Source organism: Pecten maximus, chromosome 11 (assembly GCF_902652985.1).
Source record: "Pecten maximus chromosome 11, xPecMax1.1, whole genome shotgun sequence".
NCBI lineage: Eukaryota > Metazoa > Mollusca > Bivalvia > Pectinida > Pectinidae > Pecten > Pecten maximus.
Genome location: NC_047025.1, coordinates 32,068,537 through 32,096,269, shown reverse-complemented (window position 1 = coordinate 32,096,269; position 27,733 = coordinate 32,068,537). Strand labels below are relative to the sequence as shown.

The window sequence follows — 27,733 nt, the reverse complement described above, 5'->3', positions numbered from 1 at the left end:
AGAGACTGATATTCCTGTACACTAGGAGGGAGTGTGTATGGTACAGAGACTGATATTCCTGTACACTAGGAGGATGTGTGTATGGTACAGAGACTGATATTCCTGTACACTAGGAGGGAGTGTGTATGGTACAGAGACTGATATTCCTGTACACTAGGAGGGTGTGTGTATGGTACAGAGACTGATATTCCTGTACACTAGGAGGGAGTGTGTATGGTACAGAGACTGAGATTTCTGTACACTAGGAGGGAGTGTGTATGGTACAGAGACTGATATTCCTGTTTGCTGTATTTTACTGTGATTGTTGGTGGGGTCAGTTTATGGGGCGGGGGGAGTGTATGAAACGGAAAATTAGAGAGGAGGGTGTGTGTATGGTACAGAGACAGATTTCTGTATGCTGTATTTTAGCTGTGATTGTTGTATAGGTCAGTATACTTGGAGGAGTGTATGATGGTTTGCAGAGTCGGTACCTGGGGGGAGGGGAGTGTATGATACAGAGACTCTGGTACACTGCATTTTACCTGTGATGGTTGGTGGGGTCGGTACATGAGGGGATGTGTATTATAGAGACTGAGAGATTTCTGTATGCTGTATTTTACCTGTGATAGTTGGTGGGGTCGGTACATGAGGGAGGTGTGTATTATAGAGACTGAGAGATTTCTGTATGCTGTATTTTACCTGTGATAGTTGGTGGGGTCAGTACATAAGGGAGGTGTGTATTAGAGACTGAGAGATTTCTGTATGCTGTATTTTACCTGTGATAGTTGGTGGGGTCGGTACATGAGGGAGGTGTGTATTAGAGACGGAGAGATTTCTGTATGCTGTATTTTACCTGTGATAGTTGGTAGGGTCGGTACATGAGGGAGGTGTGTATTAGAGACTGAGAGATTTCTGTATGCTGTATTTTACCTGTGATAGTTGGTGGGGTCGGTACATGAGGGAGGTGTGTATTATAGAGACTGAGAGATTTCTGTATGCTGTATTTTACCTGTGATAGTTGATAGGGTCGGTACATGGCGGAGGTGTGTATTATAGAGCCAGAGGGATTCATATATATTCTATTTTACCTGCGGTATACCTATTGTTCCCATACTATGGAATAGACGTACAAACATATGTTATCCTGCTATATGCAAGGATGGCTCAGTTCTAGATAAAAACATTGTATACCAGTTAGTTAGGGAAGGTTGGAGCTTCATTCTAAACATTAGTTATTTAATTGTGATATACATACATGTATATGGTAATCACGATGTACATTCATGTTACCAAAGTGCTCGTTTGATATTTTACTGACAATAATGTGCAGTTATGTATGAAATAAATTATTTAATGAATGTGTATTTTGTTTTGTTTTGAATCTTTGCTTATTTTGTATGGAATACCTCGTGAGTGGGAGTGTTGTAAGTAAGGATATTTCAACTCCTTTCTGTCCTATGTGTAACTCCATACCAAAACTTGACGAATTTAAGACTGTGTTATCCTTCATTGTCCTACCTCTGTTCAGTATACAGTTGGATTTGATCGGCTATTTTCCAGATGAACAATTTACGAAAGTGCTCCTTTTCACCAAAAATACAAGCAGAAGTTATGTATTTAAGCTATTTTTTTTTAGATAATACATGTAATAAATTATCTTGTCATATTCCAAAACACGTTTTTTTCACTATCCAACATCAGTTACATACCGCGAGAATGATACCACAAATATTAAAGATATACCAGTAGCTGGTTTGATTAGTAATGAACCAGCACTGTCATCACCCGAGTCAATTCTTCCCTGAACATTTGACCTTAAACTCCAATAAGCAGTGGGTGTCTCTTTACTCGCATGTCTCTTACTGTGAATGCCTCCAAATATCTGCCAAAGGCAGCTCCATTCCTCCGTATCTAATCAAATTAACCCACCTGACATTTTAACTCTTTACAGGCGGTGTCAACAATGACCTTATGCAACAGTCTGCTCTTCACATATTCGCTTTGCTTCATTTTGTAATATGAGCTCCGCCATTCTGAATTTCGATAATTGAGGGCCCATTCTTCAGTGATGATCACCATTTGATACCCGTTAGCAATCCCTTTACACTTTTATTGGCAGTTGATGTCCTATGTAATAATTTATATATTCGTGAAGCATTGTGGGACTCGTAGTGATCGCTGCCATTTCTAGTTCTTCAACTATTGTCATCCAAACCTCGTAGATCGCAAGTGAGTTAAACTAAAAGTAATTACTGGAATATGACTCTCAACAGTTTTGTCTATCTCACATTCCATCTGATTCACATTCCATCTGAACCCTAGCTACTCTACTACCGTCAAACATTGTTTTGGTTGTTGTGTTGTAATGGTGTTGGTTTTCTTGTCACTTTCATCTGGAACTATTAAATCGTCTTCCCTTTCATAACGATACCATGGACTTCTGTCACTTAAACCACCTCGGTTATGTCACATATTCATCCAGACCAGTCCCTCATCTTTCTGAACGGACGTATTAGCGTACACGTTTGTGCTAAATGGACGAAAACTTCTACATTCAGCAATGAAATCATGCAAAATTGCCGAGTCCTTCCTCGTTAAAAAACATCCATTTACTTTCTGTCAACAATTAGATATGTAACATTTATCTCAATGTTCAATAGAAATCTTCGCTGTAGCGACACATTCAGATACTTTTAGATCTTTTATGATGTCATATTTGGCCCAGATGCCGATGAACCCGCTGAAACTCCTGTTATGTTCGCACAGATATATCTAGTACTACCCAAGGGCTCATCCCACCAAGCGTTCTGATAACTGGAAAACGTAGCGACAACTCCTATTTTCCGGACTTAAGAAACTTTCCACATCCCTGATTCCCCAGTGTACCCACACGTCTAGAAGCTTACAATGATGCCAGGACTATGTGTCAAGACAATGTGAACTGTTAAGAATAATCTCTTATAACTTTCCTGGTACTTTTATTTTTTCGTTCCCACTTATTGGCGTTTATCTTGGTTACATGATGACCACGTTTGTTTTCGTCGGGTAACACGGTTTTCTCCCACAGTAAGACCCTTCCTCGGGTACCACGGTTTCCTCCAACAGTAAGACCCTTCCTCGGGTACCACGGTTTCCTCCTACAGTAAGACCCTTCGTCGGGTACCACGGTTTTCTCCCACAGTAAGACCCTTCCTCGGGTACCACGGTTTCCTCCCACAGTAAGACCCTTCGTCGGGTACCACGGTTTCCTCCTACAGTAAGACCCTTCGTCGGGTACCACAGTTTCCTCCCACAGTAAGACCCTTCCTCGGGTACCACGGTTTCCTCCGACAGTAAGGCCCTTCGTCGGGTACCACGGTTTTCTCCCACAGTAAGACCCTTCCTCGGGTACCACGGTTTCCTCCCACAGTAAGACCCTTCCTCGGGTACCACGGTTTCTTCCTACAGTAAGACCCTTCCTCGGGTACCACGGTTTCCTCCTACAGTAAGACCATTCCTCGGGTACCACGGTTTTCTCCCACAGTAAGACCCTTCCTCGGGTACCACGGTTTCCTCCGACAGTAAGACCCTTCCACGGGTACCACGGTTTCCTCCCACAGTAAGACCCTTCCTCGGGTACCACGGTTTCCTCCTACAGTAAGACCCTTCCTCGGGTACCACGGTTTCCTCCTACAGTAAGACCCTTCGTCGAGTACCACGGTTTCCTCCCACAGTAAGACCCTTCCTCGACTACCACGGTTTCCTCCGACAGTAAGGCCCTTCGTCGGGTACCACGGTTTTCTCCCACAGTAAGACCCTTCCTCGGGTACCACGGTTTCCTCCGACAGTAAGACCCTTCCTCGGGTACCACGGTTTCTTCCTACAGTAAGACCCTTCCTCGGGTACCACGGTTTTCTCCCACAGTAAGACCCTTCCTCGGGTACCACGGTTTCCTCCTACAGTAAGACCCTTCCTCGGGTACCACGGTTTCCTCCGACAGTAAGACCCTTCCTCGGGTACCACGGTTTCCTCCGACAGTAAGACCCTTCCTCGGGTACCACGGTTTCCTCCGACAGTAAGACCCTTCCTCGGGTACCACGGTTTCCTCCCACAGTAAGACCCTTCGTTGGGTACCACGGTTTCCTCCTACAGTAAGACCCTTCCTCGGGTACCACGGTTTTCTCCCACAGTAAGACCCTTCCTCGGGTACCACGGTTTCCTCCTACAGTAAGACCCTTCCTCGGGTACCACGGTTTCCTCCTACAGTAAGACCCTTCCTCGGGTACCACGGTTTCCTACTACAGTAAGACCCTTCGTCGGGTACCACGGTTTTCTCCCACAGTAAGACCCTTCGTCGGGTACCACGGTTTCCTCCCACAGTAAGACGCATTCCACGCTTCTTAACTGGTCAACATTTCAAATTTATTACAATATAACTTGTTTCTCATTGTCTGTGGAAAAAAATAGTCTGGTCGATATTTGTAATAGCCTGTAATAAGAAATCTAGATTACGCCATATCAGAGTTAGATGAAATCGGCGTTTTTTGAACATAAGTAACACTATATTTTGCGACATTGATGGCGACCTATGTTGTAATATAAATATTTATATTATATATTATATAACGCACGTGACGTCGTAGTTGGTAACACAATGTTTGGCAAATACAACATAGTATAGAAAACAATACCATTGTACCTGTATAATGTACATACAATATAGATACATTGTATACTGATATAGATTTACAAAGTTACAATATAGATACATTGTATACTGATATAGATTTACAAAGTTACACTATAGATACATTGTATATTGATATAGATTTACAAAGTTACAATATAGATACATTGTATATTGATATAGATTTACAAAGTTACAATATAGATACATTGTATATTGATATAGATTTACAAAGTTACAATATAGATACATTGTATATTGATATAGATTTACAAAGTTACACAAAGTATTGCCGACTTTGATTTACAAAATTACACAGCAATAACTAGCATCAATCAGAACTTAAAATAGTTATATTTATTGATGAGCCATACATATATTATTTTATTGCTTACATGCACGTGGTAGGTAGGCTTGGTTTTGCCGGCATATGTCAGTGATGAGGGATGTAAATGGATGATAGATGATATCTACCAAGCACCTGCTGCCCACGACTACATGCGGGTAGGTTAAGCAATCTCTTCTGGAGCGACGGAAGTGTGACACGAACAAGTTTTACGGAATACCTTTCGTTTCTGCTTTAAGATTTCCTTAATAACAAGCACAAGGTAAGTTTATTATTGTTAAATATTGATTGCAAACGTGTGAAGATAACTTTATATGCTTGGTGGTTTTTGTACTTTTTATTTTTTTAAAAATTTCAAGCGAGTCCTGAACATCATAGTTTTCTCAAAATGGATGACACCCACCAGAACAGCTTGGGTCTATGACTCGAACTGTGTCCAATGTTTTGTTAGGTGCTCAGATTACTTTATATACAATATACAGTTGAAGACGTCATCATTGGATATATCACTTAAAGTTCTGACATGTGTGGTTTTACTGTAATACATTTATACACAATGTAAAATCTTCGTAAACATTTTATAAAGCTGTACGTACGAATTAGTAATCATTACAAAATACACGTAGTAAACTGTAAGTCTAGACTTACGATTCAGTAATTTGTATCATTTGTATTGTATCAATGCAATGACTAGTTCAATGAAACTTTTTCATTTCCTGTTTTTTTTTATATATCAGTTTTATGTTAAATAATTCATTTCTAAATGGTCATTTTTACGCACATATATACCATGGTTTAACGCTGTCGCCTGGTACAGCTCTGATACAGACTCCGTGTAAACAGACAGACAGAAATTTTACCAAGATTTCACTATAGAGGGATACTATATATACGACTAAGTTGCACGATATACGTCAATTTTCCGAATTGTTAATTTTCTATTTGTAGACAGTGTCAGCCCTGTTTCCCCTACCTGCAGTGTTAACATGTCCCTGTCGATTCCATACGAAAGGACTTGTTCTCAATGTCACGATTTCCGCGACATTTATAGACTACCGTACTTTGGGATATTTTGGCGTCGCAAAATTTTGGCGTATTTTGCTCAAAATAGGGTGGTGTAAAATTTTGGCGTTTACCATCATGTGTGTTAAATTTTGGCACTTACATGTAGTTATGTAATGATATGGTTGTTCATCAGTTATGAAAGTTTTAAACGTATATCGTCTCGCCTGGTTGCACAGGAAAACAGTCTTCGCTTTGTAAGTTATACAAGTTAATTGATCGATCGAGACGCGACTTGTCCTTGAACACAGCTAATACAACAATCAATATGAAAACAACGTGAATGAATTTTATGACACATTTAGATGAAAACATACCTTTATTGACAAGAAAGCTAGTAATGGGTACATGTATGTCGTAAATGAACGGACATTTTGGTGTGTTTAATTTTGGCTCATTCACCCCAGGCACCAAATAAACCAAAATATAACCACATCCAAAATATCCAAGTATATACGTATGGTAATGACGTCACAATATAGTTAAACAAGTTTTACAGAGGTAAAGGTTGATGAAATGGTCGACATCATGACCTCATCGGGAAAGATGCACCTAGTGGTTCTCTTGTCACCACCTGGTACTCATGTGATTTAACGTGGCTTTGACCTAGACTTGTATGTAACAGGACTGGGAAAATGCACGGCCAGACCGGGGTTCGAACACTAGCCGGATGCTCTACCGATTGAGCTACCTGGTCACCGATGATCGACCCGGTCCAGTTCCGCTACACTCTTCCCTCCCTTTTTTAAGTCTTCGACCCCGAAGACTTCACAACTCACAACCCAGGTTCGGGTATCTCCTTGTCAAGTATTCACTTCACTTGAAACAAGGTTTGGTCACAGGCACCAAATGTAATAGGAGTGGGAAAATGCACGGCCATACTGCGTGGGGTTCGAACCCGGGACCTCCGAACACTAGCCGGATGCTGTACCGATTGAGCTACCTGGTCACCGATGATCGACCCGGTCCAGTTCCGCTACATGTAGGCTGGTGTCGTTTCGACCTAGACTTGTAGGCTGGTGTCGTCTCGACCTAGACTTGTAGGCTGGTGTCGTCGTGACCTAGACTTATAGGCTGGTGTCATCTCGACCTAGACTTATAGGCTGGTGTCGTCTCGACCTAGATTTGTAGGCTGGTGTCGTCTCGACCTAGATTTGTAGGCTGGTGTCGTCTCGACCTAGATTTGTAGGCTGGTGTCGTCGCGACCTAGACTTGTAGGCTGGTGTCATCTTGAACTAGACTTGTAGGCTGGTGTCGTCGTGGCCTACACTTGTAGGCTGGTGTGGTCTCGACCTAGACTTGTAGGATGGTGTCGTCGTTACCTAGACTTGTATGGTGGGTGTCGTCGTGACCTAGACTTGTATGGCGGGTGTCGTCGTGACCTAGACTTGTATGACGTGTGTCGTCGTGACCTAGACTTGTACGTTGGTGTCGTCTCGACCTAGACTTGTACGTTGGTGTCGTCGTGACCTAGACTTGTAGGCTGGTGGCATCGTGACTTAGACTTGTAGGCTGGTGTCGTCTCGACCTAGACTTGTAGGCCGGTGTCGTCTCGACCTAGACTTGTAGGCTGGTGTCCTCGTGACCTAGACTTGAAGGCTGGTGTCGTCTCGACCTAGACTTGTAGGCCGGTGTCGTCTCGACCTAGACTTGTAGGCCGGTGTCGTCGTGACCTAGACTTGAAGGCTGGTGTCGTCAGGACGTAGACTTGTATGTTGGATGTCGTTGTGACCTAGACTTGTAGGCTGGTGTCGTCTCGACCTAGACTTGTAGGCCGGTGTCGTCTCGACCTACACGTGTAGGCTGGTGTCATCTCGACCTACACTTGTAGGCTGGTGTCGTCGCGACCTAGACATGTAGGCTGGTGTCGTCTCGACCTACACTTGTAGGCTGGTGTCGTCGTGGCCTACACTTGTAGGCTGGTGTCGTCGTGACCTACACTTGTATGGCGGGTGTCGTCGTGACCTAGACATGTAGGCTGGTGTCGTCTCGACCTACACTTGTAGGCTGGTGTCGTCGTGACGTAGACTTGTATGTTGGATGTCGTTGTGACCTAGACTTTAGGCTGGTGTGGTCTCGACCTAGACTTGAAGGCTGGTGTCGTCTCGACCTAGACTTGTACGTTGGTGTCGTCTCGACCTAGACTTGTACGTTGGTGTTGTCGTGACCTAGACTTGTACGTTGGTGTCGTCTCGACCTAGACTTGTACGTTGGTGTTGTCGTGACCTAGACTTGTAGGCTGGTGGCGTCGTGACCTAGACTTGTAGGCCGGTGTCGTCTCGACCTAGACTTGTAGGCTGGTGTCGTCGTGACCTAGACTTGAAGGCTGGTGTCGTCGTGACGTAGACTTGTATGTTGGATGTCGTTGTGACCTAGACTTTAGGCTGGTGTGGTCTCGACCTAGACTTGAAGGCTGGTGTCGTCGTGACGTAGACTTGTATGTTGGATATCGTCGTGACCTAAACTTATAGGCAGCTGGTGTCGTCGATGAAGAAGAAAACGCTTACCTTTCCTGAATTCCTTGAACTTTTCATAGAGTCTCCATGCAAATCCTGTTTGATAATTAACTTCTTAATGGTATTAAGATGGTGTTTTAAAACCTAATGTAATACCAGTTTTTAAGTCTAGTCCGAGAAACCGTGTCACAAATTATTTGACTGTTGTCATTATTGACAACGCATTTTTTGTTAAAATTGCTTCTGTAAAACTTTCTGATGGTGAAATATCATCTTTTCTATACCCTCCCTTTTGAAATGAGCTACAAGAATTTATACCTTAGAAGTCTATAGAAACAAACGTATCTTAATATACTGAAGCTGTTGATACCAGGAATGATGTTCATATGGTATATGTTTACCATTGTATGGCACTGCCACTATATAACCCTACCAATTCAGTTGCGAGTTCACCAGCTTATGAACTGCCAACTGAAATTTGAATTTGAAAATTTCAAAAAAAAAATCGCACGACAAATAAAAAATCGCAGATGGTAAATATAAGCATTGAACGGCTTTCAGTTGGCATTCATAGTCAATATGAATGCCAACTGAAAGCCGTTCAATGCTTAAATACCGACAATTGACAAAGTCAAAGTTATTATTACATAAACCTCACGGTTTTTGGATAACATTTTGAACCGGTTCAACAGTTATTTTAGTGGCAAGCTGCAATGTTTATAACATTCTACTTGTTTATTTTCGATGACGATATTCAATTTTGTAAAAGAGTAATTTCTTTGTTTTATGGTAACACTTACAAGATGATATTTATATAGTATTTGACGCGTGTAAAAACTGGCGTATGCAAATTAATGTTGAAAATTGATGAGTTTTAATCGAAGGTCAGATGTGATAAAGACCAATGAGTCTGGATGATATCTGACAATCTTAATGCCATTGAACTGGATTGTATCTTTGATAAAACTTTGCCTTCTTTTAAGTTTCGCCTAAAGGCAAGATGTTGTATTATGATTATTATGCTACTGTAATCCTGTGTGCATGCTGCAAGTTACTTAATTGATAGAATATGTTTGTATCTATCTGTCATATGTTCTAACTTTTGTTGTCATTGTAATCAATTCTGTATTGATGTTGAATTGAAATCAATAGATTTAATTTAATTTAGACTGAATGAAACAATATGAAATTAAATGAAAGTTCTAGTATACGCTTAACATATTTACCATCCATTCAGCGGTGTAGACTGTTGCCCGACTACCACAGATGTGCCACAGACAAACTAAATGGCGCGCTATTGTCTGTGACACGTGGTAGTCATAGTGGAAAATACCTTACAGCTATTGCTTTAGCAATGACAGACTTAATTAAATTTTCTGTGGCTTATATGCGTACTTACATGTATATCGTAACATGTTGCGACTTTAGCCACCTACTCTAAACTATTTTCTTGTTCAAAATTCGTAATGAATTCAAAAGTTATAAAATCAATGATGCATTGGTTCAAATGGAGGAATGCCGAAGTGAGTATCATCTGTGGTTCTGATAAAGAGAGTACCGACATACAATTAGCATCTAAATTCTTACTCAATTCGATAATACGAGGACAAAATAGAAGTGAGAAATAGACTTAGGAATCAGCCTTACCTATATACCTGGCGGTTCCGTTTGAGATTGTGACTTGACCGACATTCGGCCTAGATTGGTATGGCGGATGTCCTCGATGAAACAATAGACGGTTACTCTTCTGGAACGCTTGATCTTGTTTTCCTTGCATATTTTCAAGAGTTATTAATTATCGGTATCCATACTAGTAAACATGTTTGACTTGTTTTGACAAAAAAACACATGAGAAGATTAACTCAAGCAATACCTATTCCAGTAGAGGCATTGGTATTTTTTCCTCAAAATATTGAAAATATCATATATATGTATGATGTTGTTTTACGGTTTCTACATTAATATCACCAACCAATGTCAAACCTGTCTATAACGACCACGCAAGGAAGCATTTAAGATTGGTCTTTATAGACGAGTCGAACGTAGAGATCCATTGAATTGTGTTACATATGGATTGAGTTTGTCTATAATAGAGACTCCAAAGTTAAATAACGGTGATACTAGTGATGGTAGTTCTATGTAAGTAATACGTTACTAAAACCAATACAATGGACCTGTCACTAGCTTGAAGATGGTGTACGCAATAAACAATAATAACATTTAAAGTTTTATATAATACTTTAGGCTATAATGCGACATTGATATTTTTGAGATACAAATTATTATTTCATTGTTTTTATAGTTTAGGATATTGCTTGGCGTTTCAGTGTTAAAATTGTAATGCGCATATATGTATACTCGCTAATCTATTGGAAAACTAGGTTGATAAGTGACTTGATATCTTCAACAGAGATCTGCACTTATACCAGCGATGCCATGTCCGTCCTGGGAAAGAGCAACGCGGTGGTTCCTCATGTCGCAAGGGGTCCTCAAAGAAAAGTTCAAGGACGACGGCTACAGGGCCCAACTGAAAGAGCTCCTTCGACTCTCTTGGCCAATGGTATGACGACACTTCCTGTCTCGCTTTATTACTCTCGTGACAAATATTGCGACTTATTTTCTGTCTTCAGAGTTATGCAGCCAATGTGATATGAAACTAGCTAATTCTGCTACCTTCTCCTCTGGCATCCATTTGTTCTTATTTCAGCCCCCCTCCCAAATATTCACTAACTGTATATAATATTGTGTAATTATGTCGCGGTACTACGATTCTCAGTCCAAAGGACATTTTACAGATACAAATGTAGTTGAAAAGTATAGACTATGCAGCCAATATGGATTTTTCTTCTATTCATCTCGCATTATATAGTTTGAAGTACATACTATTTTATATTATTCATGCTTTAAGAAGTAAAAAGACTGCGCTAAGAATGTAAACGAAAAGAAGGAAATGGATTTGATTTCTGTAGTGTTACCTATGCATGTTCTGAATAACACTTCTTATTCTTCTCACTGGAATGACATTGTGAAATCCTTTTAGTTTTAATGGCAGATTAGTGAATAATTAGCTAAAACATCCCACCTAATCCATCACCGTAAACATCGGTTACCGAAAACATAGACACTATCTAATCATCAATATACGAAGGATAATTGATATGTTGTGAGCCTAGTATTGAAAGAGGTACTCAATGATGTCCTTTTTAGGTACTACTATTCTCTGACTACTAGTATAAACGGCCGTGTACCCAAGGACTGTTCTTATTTACTAGTAGTTAGTTTATATCGGCGAGGTAGCAAGCACTCTAAAGTAAACAAGACAAGCGGCTTTTGCAAAATGGACAAATCGGTAAAAGGGCAGTGATCCGATATTTACATAAAAAGGTTCAACACCTATGGATATCTATAATGATATGGTAGTAACACTAGGGAAATATGCCCATTCATATGCTACAGTGAAAAGGTGGATGGCGGAATTTAAGCGCGGCAGACAGAGCATTGAGGATGACCTAGTCCTTGAAGGTCGGTCAATGTTGCAACTCCAGAAATGGTAATATTGTTATGACTGACAGACGACTCACAATATATATATAGCAAGTAGAGTTAGCATTTCCATGGATAGAGTACATTCCTTTCTGACCGAGAAAGCTTTCGGCCCGATGGGTACCAAGACTTCTAACAGTTGATCAGAAACACACCAGGAACATATCATCGCGTGCTAATCTTAACCTTTTTGAGGAAGATCGTGCCTACTTTATTCAGAGATTTGTCATTATTGATGAAACATGGGTCCATCATTTTACCCCAGAGGCTAAAACAACAATCGAAACAATAGAAGGCAAAGACTGTTCCATCAGCTGGGAATGTTATGGCCTCGATTGTCTGGGATGCAGATGGTATTCTGCTGATAGATAATCTCCAAAAGGGACAAACAATCAATGACACATACTATGCTTCACTTCTGAGGCAGTTACGGGACAATATTAAACTTAAGCGCCGCGGAAAGCTCACTAAAGTGTGTTATTCCATCAGGGACAATGCTCTTGTTCAGAAGTCTGTTATTGATATGGCTGCCATTAGCAATTGTGACTTTAAATTAATTGAGCATCCGCCTTCATCACCTGATCTCAATCCATCAGACTTTCATCTATTTCCAAAACTGAAAACAGCTATTTCAGGCACCCACTTTCAGTCCGATGATGACGTCATACATGCAGTGGATGACTTTCTGAACAGCCAAGAAAAGGAGTTCTATAAGATGGCATTGAGGCCCTTAAACATCGTTGGCAAAAGTGTGTAGATACTGAAGGAAGAGGATTATATTGAAAAATAATAACTTTGTCCGGCAAAATTCGAATTCTTCAATATGTGGCTCACAACATATCAAACAGCCATCATATCTTGCATCCATCCTTCACCGTAAATATAGACTTTGTATATCCTAACATCAATCCGTCACCGAAGATATGGGCACTTTATCTTATCATCCATCCATCACCAAAAACAAAGACTTTATAACTTATCATCCATCCATCACCGCAAACATGAACTTGGTATCTATTAAAGAAGTTACTGTTAATACATTTATTTCAAGGGTATGATTAGTTGAGCGACTTTCGAATTGAAACATTCAGCTTAATTATGATGGTACTAATCGAAATTTCGTTGCATTGTTTTGTGTGTCAAACTGTTAGAACTTGATACTGAGCTAGTACTCAATAGTGCTCAAAATAGTACGTTTATGATCAAAGTGAAGCTAACCGTATAGTCAATATTTTTCATGCAGTTATTCTTTAGTAAACTAGTGTTTATAGCAAAATGTTATGACTTATGACAGGTGGTGACTTATCTCTCTATGTACTCCATGTCCTGCGTCAGTATTGCGTTCTGTGGACAGTTCAGCAAGGAGGCCCTGGACGGTGCATCTCTGTCCACCACGGTAAATACCACATCCTAACATCTCTGTCAACCACGCTAAATATCACAAACTGACATCTCTGTCCACCACGCTAAATATCACCCCCTAACATATCTGTCTATCACGGTAAATATCACATCCTAACATCTCTGTCAACCACGCTAAATATCACAAACTGACATCTCTGTCCACCACGCTAAATATCACACTCTAGCATATCTGTCCACCACAGTAAATATCACCCCCTAACATCCCTGTCTACCACGGTAAATAACACATCCTAACATATCTGTCTACCACGGTAAATATCACACCCTAACATCTCTATCCACCACGGTAAATATCACACCCTAACATCTCTGTCTACCACTGTAAATATCACACCCTAACATCTCTATCCACCACGGTAAATATCACACCCTAACATCTCTGTCTACCACTGTAAATATCACATCCTAACATCTCTGTCTACCACGGTAAATATCACACCCTAACATCTCTGTCCACCACAGTAAATATCACACCCAAACATCTCTGTCCACCACAGTAAATATCACACCCAAACATCTCTGTCCACCACAGTAAATACCACACCCAAACATCTATGTCCACCACGGTAAATATCACATCCTAACATCTCTGTCCACCACAGTAAATATCACACCCTAACATCTCTGTCTACCACGGTAAATATCACATCCTAACATCTCTGTCTACCACGGTAAATATCACACCCTAACATCTCTGTCCACCACGGTAAATATCACATCCTAACATCTCTGTCTACCACGGTAAATATCACACCCAAGCATCTCTGTCTACTACGGTAAATATCACACCCAAACATCTCTGTCCACCACAGTAAATATCACACCCAAACATCTCTGTCCACCACAGTAAATATCACACCCAAACATCTCTGTCCACCACGGTAAATATCACCCCCTAACATCTCTGTTTACCACGGTAAATATCACATCCTAACATCTCTGTCTACCACGGTAAATATCACACCCAAGCATCTCTGTCTACTACGGTAAATATCACACCCAAACATCTCTGTCCACAACAGTAAATATCACACCCAAACATCTCTGTCCGCCACGGTAAATATCACACCTAAACATCTCTGTCTACCACAGTAATTATCACACCTAAACATCTCTGTTTACCACGGTAAATATCACACCCAAACATCTCTGTCTACCACAGTAAATATCACACCTAAACATCTCTGTCCACCACGGTAAATATCACACCTAAACATCTCTGTCTACCACGGTAAATATCACACCCAAGCATCTCTGTCTACTACGGTAAATATCACACCCAAACATCTCTGTCCACCACAGTAAATATCACACCCAAACATCTCTGTCCACCACAGTAAATACCACACCCAAACATCTCTGTCCACCACGGTAAATATCACACCCTAACATCTCTGTCTACCACGGTAAATATCACACCCTAACATCTCTGTTTACCACGGTAAATATCACATCCTAACATCTCTGTCTACCACGGTAAATATCACACCCTAGCATCTCTATCTACCACGGTAAATATCACATCCTAACATCTCTGTCTACCACGGTAAATATCACACCCAAGCATCTCTGTCTACCACTGTAAATATCACACCCAAACATCTCTGTCCACCACAGTAAATATCACACCCAAACATCTCTGTCCACCACAGTAAATATCACACCCAAACATCTCTGTCCGCCACGGTAAATATCACCCCCTAACATCTCTGTTTACCACGGTAAATATCACACCCAAACATCTCTGTCCACCACGGTAAATATCAGGTCCTAACATCTCTGTCCACCACAGTAAATATCACGTCCTTACATCTCTGTCCACCACGGTAAATATCACACCCAAACATCTCTGTCCATCACGGTAAATATCACCCCCTAACATCTCTGTTTACCACGGTAAATATCACACCCAAACATCTCTGTCCACCACGGTAAATATCACACCCAAACATCTCTGTCCACCCCGGTAAATATCACATCCTAACATCTCTGTCCACCACGGTAAATACCACACCCAAGCATCTCTGTCTACCACAGTAAATATCACACCCAAACATATCTGTCTACCACAGTAAATATCACATCCTAACATCTCTGTCTACCACGGTAAATATCACATCCTAACATCTCTGTCTACCACGGTAAATATCACACCCAAACATCTCTGTCCACCACAGTAAATATCACATCCTAACATCTCTGTCTACCAAGGTAAATATCACACCCAAACATCTCTGTCCACCACGGTCAATATCACATCCTAACATCTCTGTCTACCACGGTAAATATCACACCCTAACATCTCTGTCTACCACGGTAAATATCACACCCAAACATCTCTGTCCACCACGGTAAATATCACATCGAGGACTGCAACCATTAAAATGCTTAGTAAAATTGTTGTTGTAGAAAGTTTGAATATAATGATTGGAATATTCCTTGATAAAGAATGTCAACTGTACCCAGTAATATATATATCAGTGATGGATGTTGTTTGGCGATGAATCTTCTTTACAGATCACCAATGTACTTGGGACATCTGTCATGGTTGGGTTGTCGTCAGCATTCGACACACTGTTTCCCCAGGTACGAAATCAGCCATAATACTATAATGTAATATAATAATATACCAGTTTTATACGTAAATATTATCGTTATTATGAGTATTTTTTTAAATCAAGAAAGACTGATAATCAGGAATGTAAATTCTTATATATATAATCAGCTCACGTAACCTCAAGTATTAAGTACATATATATATATATATATATCATAAAGAATACATTCGCTGCCTTATCCAGTGCATTCTGTAACAGATAACGCGAAATTTCTTTCAGACATATGGAAGTGGGAACCAGTACGCCGTTGGAATCATTTTACAGAGGGGTAAGGACTTTTTAGGGTTTTAAGCTTCAATATCACAGCTATCACAAATAAGGAAGTATGAATATAAAGTAAAACAAGCCAAAAGATTTATTGCTGAATGATCAGAAAACGAGCTTCCCTATTGTATATCCATTACTACTACTGAACGGCTTACCCGACAAAATCGTTCGTTTTTATTTGTACCCTCTGACTCAATGAAGCAATATTACTCTCCTGTCCCAGTTGCATTGTGTTTTTCTCTGATCTGCTCTTTTGTATTTCATAAAAAAGTGATCTTTAATTCAATTATATTCGATTTAAAGCATGACTTGCTTTAACATTAAACATTTCTCTTGATGTATACTTATCAAAATGTTTTTTTTATTCATGACCCTAACTCTGCAGATCTCCTTATACAACTTAACCGAAATGTTAAGAATATTTCGTGAAAGCTTCCCCTGTTAATATTGAATTATCTAACGATGAAAACTTCCCCTAGGAGTCAGCAAAATCCACAAACATTATGTATGTATTTTTGTTTGCCAAGTGTTACTAATGGACATGTATTTCCTGAAGTGATCAATCCGTACAGACACCAGCTTGTTATTAATAAGATGCAGAGACGTTACCCGCATGTAACGCATATACATGTACTAGTATTAAGCATGTTATAGTCTTTCGTATTACATGTAATGTAGATATACATGTATTGCATAAAATTACACACCTTTTACGCTGTAACCAACATTTCTGTAAATGCCCATTCACCTTATTTGTATAATTTTTAACTCTAAATGGTGTGTGATACTATGCATGTTTCTTTCAATACAACAAGCAATTTGTTAACTTAAGAATCTTGACCTACTCGGATTGAGACCCCTCCCCAAAAATAATATTATAATAAGAAATACAAAAAAACCCTGACAAAATCTATTAATCTTTATTCAGCTATCTGTTATTTCAATGGTGATGCCAAAATATTATCTGAAATATTTGTGATAATAGACCACTTTTTATCAATAAATCTTGGTCAATATGTCTTCACTAAGTTTACTAACAGTATAGCTTGGCCTGTGTTTCATACACTGATGTGATAAACGATTAAAGAAAGCCATGTTTAATGATCAACATCGTGATCGTTAGAAACAATTTCCTTTTGCGATATGAAGTCATACGTATTTGGTACTTGTTGGTGTGCCTGGCGTTTCTGATGTCATCGCTCTACCTCTCGTTTTGAAGATTTTACCCGGATTTGAGTTAGATTTGCATGGGGGATGTCGTACAAGAAGCTTGGGACGCTCACCCTTCCGGAACATCTTACCATTTTATCTTCTTTCCTTTCCAGAGATCCATATGCAAATATATTTTGTTCGTATTTTGCCCTCACTTTTGCGTTTGTTTGTTTGTTGTTGTTTTATGTCGATTTCCCCCAGTAATTCACACTGCATTCGCTAATCAAGTAATTCTCGTACATTAAACGATAACCCTATAGTTGCATACTAGTAACGTATCTAAAATGATATTGTTCTTATTAGGACTGATCATCCTGTTCCTCGCATGCTTCCCCTGCGTGGCTATCTTCATCAATACGGAGCATTTGCTTCTCCTGTTGGGCCAGGAGACAGAGGTGGCAAGGTGAGTCTTCTCCTTACCTTCAGGTACGACCAGCCGACATTCCGTATTTCCTGTAAATCTTACTGTAATCAGGCAAGTCCTTTCCACATAAAAGTAAATCGGATCATTCGGAGATGTTAGCTGCTTGTCTGACAAGAAGTATACCTAGATATATATGTATTACCTTCATGTCTCCTTTACATTACAGACTTGCAGGTCTTCATGCCACAGCTTATTCCTTTGGACTCCCGGTAAGATTTATCGTGCAATTTGAAGGTATCACGCGGCAAGTATTTCAGTGAAAATTATATTACGCACTTTGTATTACACACATGTACACTGATAACTAATTCATGTCTAAGTTATTAATATAATTATCAAAGATAATTTGATTTTCGATAAGTTTTCTTGACAATAAATATAATTGAAATATGCAGTAAATCACATGGATTGAAACATTACTTCAATACATTGACAACGTAGAACGTTGAATAACGAAACATGTCGAAACTGTTGCGATCAACCTGATTGATGTGTTTGTTCTATGATTTGAAGGGCTTGATTACTCACTCAAGTAATTTGTTAGTGTTTGTTTGCCAATCCGCATGAGTATTACTTTATTTTTAGTATTTTTTTTTTTTTTTTTTTTTTTTTTTTTTAACTTCTGAAATAACAGCTATATTTATGATTACAGGGTCACGCACTGACATGCATACTTATACGGTATCTACAGTGCCAGGTACGTAATGTATCAAATCGTGTCTCCTTTGAAATGACGATAAATGAAAATCTGGTTATGCGTTCAAATCTAAGTGTGCCAAAATGAGTACTTGTAAGTAACATTGATACTGATTCATTATATATAACTTACTCCTGAATATGTCACTTTGTCAAAAAGTTCAAGAATTCTTATCGTTATCTTTGGCGGTCTATTTTAATGACGTCACCATTGACAACAAGGATTTTAAATGCAAATATTTCCTTTTACGTATAACATTATTTCATTTGAAAAAAATATCAAAAAATCAATTATGTATTTATGTAGGTAAATATCTTCATGTGTTGCAAATGATATTTTAAATGGATGAAATAGAGACTACTAACTTGATTGTTGTATATTTCTTGAAGGAGTGGTAACATCACGTCTGTATAAATTATTTTCCCTTCTAGGCGTATAAACGGTTTAAATTGATCACTATTTCTACGAACTCACAAAAATAAGAAATCTTAGAGGACGTATCCTTAAAATGACGATACACTAGTTTGTACAACTACGTTTCATTAAAAAAAACCGTCTTTATCAAAGATTATCAATATTTATTGATTAGTCTATTACTCGTGTGCCTCCTATTATGTTTATGTCTACTTTCTACTGTACCTTTTACCTGTAGGGGATCGTTATACCGAACGTGTTTATGGGGCTGGGATCGGCATTGGCTAACGTCGGGATACACTGGCTCTTTGTCTTCTACCTCGACATGGGAACATTGTCAGTATCACCTTAGAAAAAAAATACCAATTAAAAAAAATTACTTGTTTGGTGGACGTAAATATATCAATATATAATAATATTTAATAATATTTCACTGTGAAAATAAAATTACGCAAATATACTTCTCACACAAATAAAGTGGCATCAATTATTCCTAGTAAAAATAGCAATTATAAATTACATAAGTATATGAAATAGTTAATGAAGTTTAACTACGAATACTTTTGATACGATATTCTTTCCTTTTATTCAGTGGGGCTGGCCTCGCTCTAGGTATTGCACGATGGTTATTTTCTATCGTGCAAGTAATTTACATATTGGTAGCTGGTGTTTACAAAGACACATGGGCAGGTAACTTCAAATCAACTTTTTAACTATTATGCAATGTTGTAATATCTCTTTGAAGCGAAATTTGTTTTTCATTGACCACACCATTTGGTAAACAAATTTTCATAGAAAACTAGTTCAGATTTAATCACTAAAATATTAAATCTTTTAATTATATCACTCTCTCTCTGTACACTTGTCCATGTTATTGCCTTTTATTTTTAATTGTATCATGTATGCAATTGTTTTGCCGTTATGTCAAAGATAGTAACAGAATATAATTGAACATGTATGAGTTATGGGATTTATATGAGGGATACTGCCATGACATCTCATCTATCTCTACTGTGTTGAAGGCTGGAGTAGAGAGTGTCTGTACGAGTGGGGAACATACCTCACACTTGCCATTGCTGGGATGTTGATGTTGTGTTTGGAGTGGTGGTGCTATGAGATCCTAGTTTTTCTATCCGGTATACTATAACAAGTTTACATATTTTTTTTTGATGATAGGATGTACAAAGCAAGATCGAGAAAAAATGTCTCCGCCGAAAATGAAGTCAACCGGAAACAAAATGAACAGTTCTTGATTAAATGCATTTTATAATTTAAAGCAATTCTTGTTAATTGAACATGTCAAGGACACAGAATACGTCTTAAATTATATGGTTTATAGAGTTATAGTGACAAAATGATAATAAAGAAGTATTACTATGCATATTCAACTAAAACAATATGGTTCTGTTTTTTATTATCTTTTTTTTTTTTTTTTTTTCTACAGGTTTGCTAGGTGCCACCCAACTTGCGGCTTTTACCATTGTATACAACGTTGCTACATTGACATTAATGGTAATAGGTAGATTCAACTTATGGACGACCCCTCCCAACCTACAAATATATTACATGAAATCATTGAGATAGCATCATTGGCATGAACATAAAGTAGATATAGAGATTATTTTAGATAGACACAGGTATGCAAGAAAGAGTACAAGAATACATATCAAAATCTATAGCTGGATTTGATTTAGTTTTGCACATGTCGGAAAACAAGAGAGTTTAGGTCTACAGAAAGATCTGAATTTCCAAACAGGAGAAACAGGATTAGATATGTAGTATATTCATATATATGACTTATTAACCACTGGTATCTGTTTGTGAGTTTAGTTGACCGTTTAAAATATGAAGTAGGATATTAAATAAAATGTTACTCTTTGTATGTAAAATTTTAATATACATTTTAATCAAACTTTTGTCATAATTGTTGCAAACTAAAGAAAATTTAAAATACAAAGTGTTGAAATGAAACAATTTGAAATGTCATTCTTTAATGATTAGAAACGTCTTTTATAGCTTGAGACACGATGTCCTGATGATATAATGAATTACTCGGAAATAGATATTACTACCAAACACAATATAAAATATACACATTCTTTCATATTTTCTAATTCCATAGATCCCGTACGCTATCGGAACTTCCGCCTCGGTAATTGTGGGTAATCATCTCGGGGCCGGTGATGCTGAGAAAGCCAAAGTCACATACCGAGTAGTTTTATTTGTCGGTGGTAAGATTAAAATATTGTATCGGAATGTCGAATGTGGTATTCAGTTGTAAATGAAAGAGGCCTTAAAAACGGACGCATGAACACTCGGACTATGATATCCCGTTGTTATTGCCATGTTTCTTTCTTCATTGTTTCTTCGTTTTTTTGTTTTTGTTTTTTGTTAGTTTTTGTTGTTTTTTTCTGAGTTTGTTGTTAAAGTATTGTGTGTTGTGGGGTTTGTATTAAAGTCTAGATATGAACTGTGTTATATCTTATATTGATGTTGATTCCGTACTTTTAGGACTTATGCCTTTCATTTTTTCGACAATAGTCACAGAAGCGACGATCATAGCCGTGACCACCTTTATATGTAAGGACGCCATTCCTGTTCTCTTCACTCCGGATTTGTGAGTACTTTGTGTGCGGTTACCGTAGTAACTAATGACGTTAGTGATTGATGAGCAGTATAGAAAATACGCATATGAGGATATGATGTCTGTAAATATATATTTTGATATACAAAATACCAGTAAGGCAACTATTACAAAAACTGTATTACTATTTATCATTCGCCATTTAAAATTCCTAAACCTATCATTATGTGACTTTAATTTTTTTCATAACTGCCGTTTTATATTTCAGAGAGGTTCAGATTCTCACTTCCACATTGCTCATTATTGCAGCAATATATGAAATCTTTCAGCATACGAAGGTAAGTAATCTAATTATAATTCAAAATCAATCAACCGAGGTCAACATATGGGGGAAAGTAAGGTGCTTTGGACGGGTAAGCACAGTCTGAAAAAGATACATCAAAATATACACTGAGTATTAAATAAACTAATTTCTTGCTTGACTTTTGTCTTTAAACATATTTCATTGCCAAGTTAATTGTGATATAGGATTAGGCGCAAGTTTTTTTTCAACTTATGGACGCCCCCTCCCAACATACAAATATATTACATGAAATCATTGAGATAGCATCATTGACATAAACATAAAGTAGATATATAGATTATTTTACATAGACACAGGTTTGCAAGAAAGAGTACAAGAATACATATCAAAATATATTGATGGATTTGATGTAGTTTTTGCACATGTCGGAAAACAAGAGAGTTTAGGTCTACAGAAAGGTCTGAATTTCCAAACAGGAGACGTTTTAAATCCAAAACCAAACATAAGACATTTAAATTTTTAAACATATCTAATCTTTCCAACTCATACAATTTGCATTCAAAGAAAACATGAAAGGCATTTTCACAAGGATGTCCACAGGGGCAAAACGGATCATTAATAAGATTTACTCGATACAGATCATATTTGAGAACACTACAATTGTGCCTCAATCTGGTATGTAAAATATTTAATTTCTTGCATTGGATATAAAGTTATCTTTCAATAACATGGACATATGTCCACAATATTTGTATTTTGATTCTTGAGTTGATGCATACAAACTGACTTTTTCAGATAATCTGGTTACGCCACCGGTTTTCTAGAATGTTTTGTTCGTTTTTTGTTAAAAAAAATACTGTCTTTCTGATTGTATCGACACTGGAGAGTTCTGGAACAACAGAGAATACCAGTATGCTAACAATACGATAATACAAACTAAAAATCAACTGAGTGAGGGCAAAATATAATTTAAAAAAAATATAGATATGCATGGACACCCGTGCAACAAAGCAAGGAAAATACGCCAAAATCATCATCTGCTCCATCAACGACACCAGTCCAGCCATACAAATCTTGGTCAAATGAGGATAAAATCACAATCTGAAATGAGAGGATGGTAAGGTTGTCCGTTTGTCATAACACTATTGATTACAATTGTGTCGTTTGTCTTTAAGGAAATCCTGTGCGGCGTACTGAGGGGAGCCGGCCATCAGATATACGGCGCACTCTCCAGCTTTTTCTCCTTTTACGTAGTCGCCCTGTCCATATCCATCCCACTGCTGCTCCTTACAGAGCTGGAGGACGAAGGTGAAAACAATATGCCGTGATCTGAACTGACAACAACCATAATATTATATTTCATATATGAATTAGATTAAAAAATATCGAAGATATATTTACAATATTGTGTGAGAGGAAGATAGCATTTGTAGGAGTAGTTCAGTCCTCCTGGTGGTAAAAAAATCCATGTAAATGTACGCAAGGATTAAATAAACAATACCGAATATGTGATTGAAATCCGTTATTTCAATAATGTGGGATTTGGAGCCTTACAAGTATCAATTTTGTCAGTTACTAGTATATAGTATCCTATTTCTTAGGAGCCTGGTGGGGAGCCTGTATCGGGGTGTTTGTGCATTCCGTTCTACTGCTCATCAAAGCTCAGAGTCTGGACTGGAAGGATGAGGTAAACAAGGTAAGCGATGATAAGTCTATTGTTAAACGCTTGTGATAACGAAGTCAATTGTTAAACACATGTGATAAGTCTATTGTTAAACACGTGTGATAAGTCTATTGTTAAACACGTATGATAAGTCTATTGTTAAACACGTGTGATAAGTCTATTGTTAAACACGTGTGATAAGTCTATTGTTAAACACGTATGATAAGTCTATTGTTAAACACGTGTGATAAGTCTATTGTTAAACACGTGTGATAAGTCTATTGTTAAACACGTGTGATAAGTCTATTGTTAAACACGTGTGATAAGTCTATTGTTAAACACGTGTGACAAGTCTATTGTTAAACACGTGTGACAAGTCTATTGTTAAACACGTGTAAGTCCAATTGTTATTTACCAGAAATCAGTTATATTACTCACGTTCTGAATTTCGGTAACTCGTAGTTTAATTTTCAAGGACTTTCATCCGCTCTTCACTACACCTGATTATCTCGTATAATTTATTCATAGATAAATTACTTCGCCATTTGCACGGTCTGTCAAAACGGCACCTCTCTGGTTCGTACGAAAAAATGGATGTGGCGATAGATACATGCATATATTTACAGGTGTAGAAAGAGTGGAATGGGAAGAGTAGATTTCACTGTTTCGGGAATTGGTTCGAGATTTCCTCAAAGGCTGTGTTGTATCATTTCAGTTTTATTATTATAATCGTGTAGTCGGGTGTACAAATGTTGGTGGTTTAGTATGTTGTATTGTTTTGTTTTTCTTTTAAGTATTTCCATGAAATATGTTTGTTATTATACAGGCTCAGGGACGAGCTGGAATCGTGAAAGATGTCATTTTGTATAGCGATTTAAAAGGTATGAATGACGCCGTAACTACATACAAAATAACTCAATGGTATGATATATACGCAATGTTTAACACCAGAAACGTCCCACGAATTAAGAATTTCCATCCTAAATAAATTACTTCTTCACAGAAAAAAATCTTTTGATATTACCATAGACTGGCCTAACTGGGTAATAACCAGTGGAAGACAAGTATATATGATATTTTATAATTGTGCAATTCACATTCAATTCAATTTCTTTCTTAAAGAATTTTAGTCCATACGGGGCATAACAAAGTGTGTATACACATAGAGCAGAGGACCCAGAAAGACAGGTTTATGGACATGATTATTGATATCATATCTTTGAAGTACGTGCAATTTCTTTATGTAAAATGTATTACTTCGTAAAGTACCAGTGTGACAGAATAGCATATTATGTTATTTCTGCAGGTGGGAAATTCCCTACCAGAAGCAACCTACCAGACGACCAAAAAATCATCGCCAATGGCTACAAACTTCGGGAACTGAACGGGTCAGTTCCACCAGGAGCGCTGAACGGGTCAGTTTCTAATGGAAAAGCAAACGGATCTCTCGCATTCGAATTTGTCGATATGAACGAGATCAATGAAATGCACGGAGATGATATCCACTTAACGAGCGCGGACTTCAACAGTAACAATGGTGACGTCATCCATGGCAAGGATGAGATAAGTCTGGACACGAAGATGTTGATTCTGTCTCGTATAGCAACGGTGTTCTTACTTGTCGTCGTGCTAATTGGAAGCGTTTTCTTGAAGCTGATTCTGGACCAACGCGTAGATGATACATTCAGGTACAATTTCGATGTTGCCACGGCCCTGAATGAGTCTGGAATACTAGATTTGGCTCTCAATAGCTCAGCGAAATTTATCAGCAGTCTGAAAACGAATATTGGCGTAGCAAACATCACCTTTTAGTGGTTGACATTTAATTTCATACCCTGCTGTTCAAGAAGAAATTACTGCTGATGTGCATATTTTAGCGGAAATAATATTTTCGCCCTCGGAGCAATGCACTAAATCATAACTGCACATAATTACAGTTGTTCTATACCATTCCTATAGAAAAGCATCAATCTCTCCCAGAGTGCATTGCGGTTCCCTTTATTGTGTTCCCAATGCACTCTGGGAGAGATTGGAAAATCATATGGGTGCGTTATTTTCATCATTGCACAAGTCAGTTTTTATAATGCGCTAAAACGGAGGGCGTCAAAATGTGTACGAATCACGATTGGAATACAACACTCAACTGTAGAGTGAAAGATTGGGATATATATGCTGAGGGGACTCCGACAGCACATCAATCACATGATTGACTATGAAAAGTCTTGGTGATAGGTATACAATTTCTGCAAGTACAAACGACTTTCATGATTAAAATTTCAAATTAACGATACTAATGGTCCAAAGACAATAAAAACCAAGTCGGAGAAAATCAACCAACCACGCTCGACTGTATAATCGACTCCAAATAACCAGGTGTCTTTCTTTAAAATCAAATCTCCCTACGTCAGTGGTACGTCCGTCGTCTGTCCGTAAAGTATTGGAAGGATACCCCTTGATCTATAGTTGTGTCTGTTTAATATTGAGTCTGTTCGGAAAACAAAATGGCCGACAGGCAGGCCATCTTGTAGTTTGAAAGTTGAGATTTATCGCTATTTCTCGAGAAGCAATGGAAGGATATTTCCCAAACTTGACATATATGTAGGTTACTCTTGGTTCTAGTTAATTTTGAGTCAGATCGGAAAAGCAAAATGGCAATCAAGTTGCCATCTTAGATTTTGTCAGTTAAGGTTTGTTATCGCTATATCTCAATAATCTCTAGTTTAAACATATTTCATTTGAAAATGTTCAAAAGGAATTGGACACAAGTTGTAAAACTATAAACTTCTTTGGTTTCTTATGAAGGTTTCTCTTGTTATCAAATGATTAAGAATAAGGGGAAAACGAGGAAAGGAGGGAAGAACCATTAATAACCATTCAATGATGGACGCCAACATCCATACGGGAACTCTTGTATTATTACAATTAGGCGTTACGATAATATGTCGGCTTCTAAACCATAATGACAGAAGCAATTTATTATTGCTTGTATTCATAGTTAAATGAAATATCACAGGTTTATAATACTTGCTCTGCTAAAGACGAGCATTTTGAGCTATTTTAGACTTCAAGTCCCACCTCTGTTCTGGTGTGATAATTCACTAGCTTGTCTCAGTAGACACAAACGTTTTACAAATATCGGAAAACAGTTTAACTCGTGTTTGTCCTGAATCGGAATTCTGAAGTAACCCTGACTGATATTTACATGAGTTACTTAGTAACAGTATTCACAGACACCGTACAGTATTGAAGAGAAATTCTATCAACCTATATGTATTTTCTAACGAATCCTTCATACAAGTATCAATTAAAATTTGATGTTTTGATAACTGATGTTTTAGCGTTTTGTTTTATTTGACACGTGATCTCAAACGATGATACCATTTGTGATCTCCGACGTTGATTGTATTTGACATGTGATCTCCGACGTTGATTATATTTGACATGTGATCTCCGACGTTGATTATATTTGACATGTGATCTCCGACGTTGATTGTATTTGACATGTGATCTCCGACGTTGATTATATTTGACATGTGATCTCCGACGTTGATTATATTTGACATGTGATCTCCGACGTTGATTATATTTGACATGTGATCTCCGACGTTGATTATATTTGACATGTGATCTCCGACGTTGATTGTATTTGACATGTGATCTCCGACGTTGATTATATTTGACATGTGATCTCCGACGTTGATTATATTTGACATGTGATATCCGACGTTGATTATATTTGACATGATCTCCGACGTTGATTACATTTGACATGTGATCTCCGACGTTGATTATATTTGACATGTGATCTCCGACGTTGATTATATTTGACATGTGATCTCCGACGTTGATTATATTTGACATGTGATCTCCGACGTTGATTATATTTGACATGTGATCTCCGACGTTGATTATATTTGACATGTGATCTCCGACGTTGATTATATTTGACATGTGATCTCCGACGTTGATTATATTTGAAATGTGATCTCTGACATTGATCATATTTGACAGGCGATCTCCGACGTTGATTATATTTGACAGGTGATCTCCGACGTTGATTATATTTGACATGT

At 38.2% G+C, this 27,733-nt stretch overlaps 1 protein-coding gene across 1 annotated transcript; it reads left to right on the top strand.

Moving 5' to 3' along the window:
* The first annotated feature begins 13,362 nt into the window (after window positions 1–13,362).
* On the top strand, window positions 13,363–26,986 carry LOC117337219 (multidrug and toxin extrusion protein 1-like). Its single transcript, XM_033898086.1, has 17 exons — window positions 13,363–13,448; window positions 15,995–16,063; window positions 16,315–16,363; window positions 17,878–17,977; window positions 18,165–18,207; window positions 18,651–18,695; window positions 19,348–19,445; window positions 19,702–19,799; window positions 20,132–20,245; window positions 20,554–20,621; window positions 21,232–21,340; window positions 21,651–21,726; window positions 21,962–22,031; window positions 23,173–23,305; window positions 23,599–23,693; window positions 24,487–24,541; window positions 24,967–26,986. Exons 1-17 carry the CDS (start codon window positions 13,365–13,367, stop codon window positions 25,470–25,472), a joined length of 1,812 nt encoding a protein of 603 aa, XP_033753977.1. The 5' UTR covers window positions 13,363–13,364; the 3' UTR covers window positions 25,473–26,986.
* Window positions 26,987–27,733: the final 747 nt, after the last annotated feature.

What these genes read in the sequence shown, in the direction of transcription:
- LOC117337219 (XM_033898086.1), top strand. Translation starts at nt 13,365, where the DNA reads ATGTACTCCATGTCCTGCGTCAGTATTGCGTTCTGTGGACAGTTCAGC. An exon ending in CTTATTCCTTTGGACTCCCG is followed by an intron (nt 18,208 to 18,650) that starts GTAAGATTTATC and finishes TTATGATTACAG; the next exon opens with GGTCACGCACTGACATGCAT. An exon ending in GGAAGGATGAGGTAAACAAG is followed by an intron (nt 23,694 to 24,486) that starts GTAAGCGATGAT and finishes GTTATTATACAG; the next exon opens with GCTCAGGGACGAGCTGGAAT.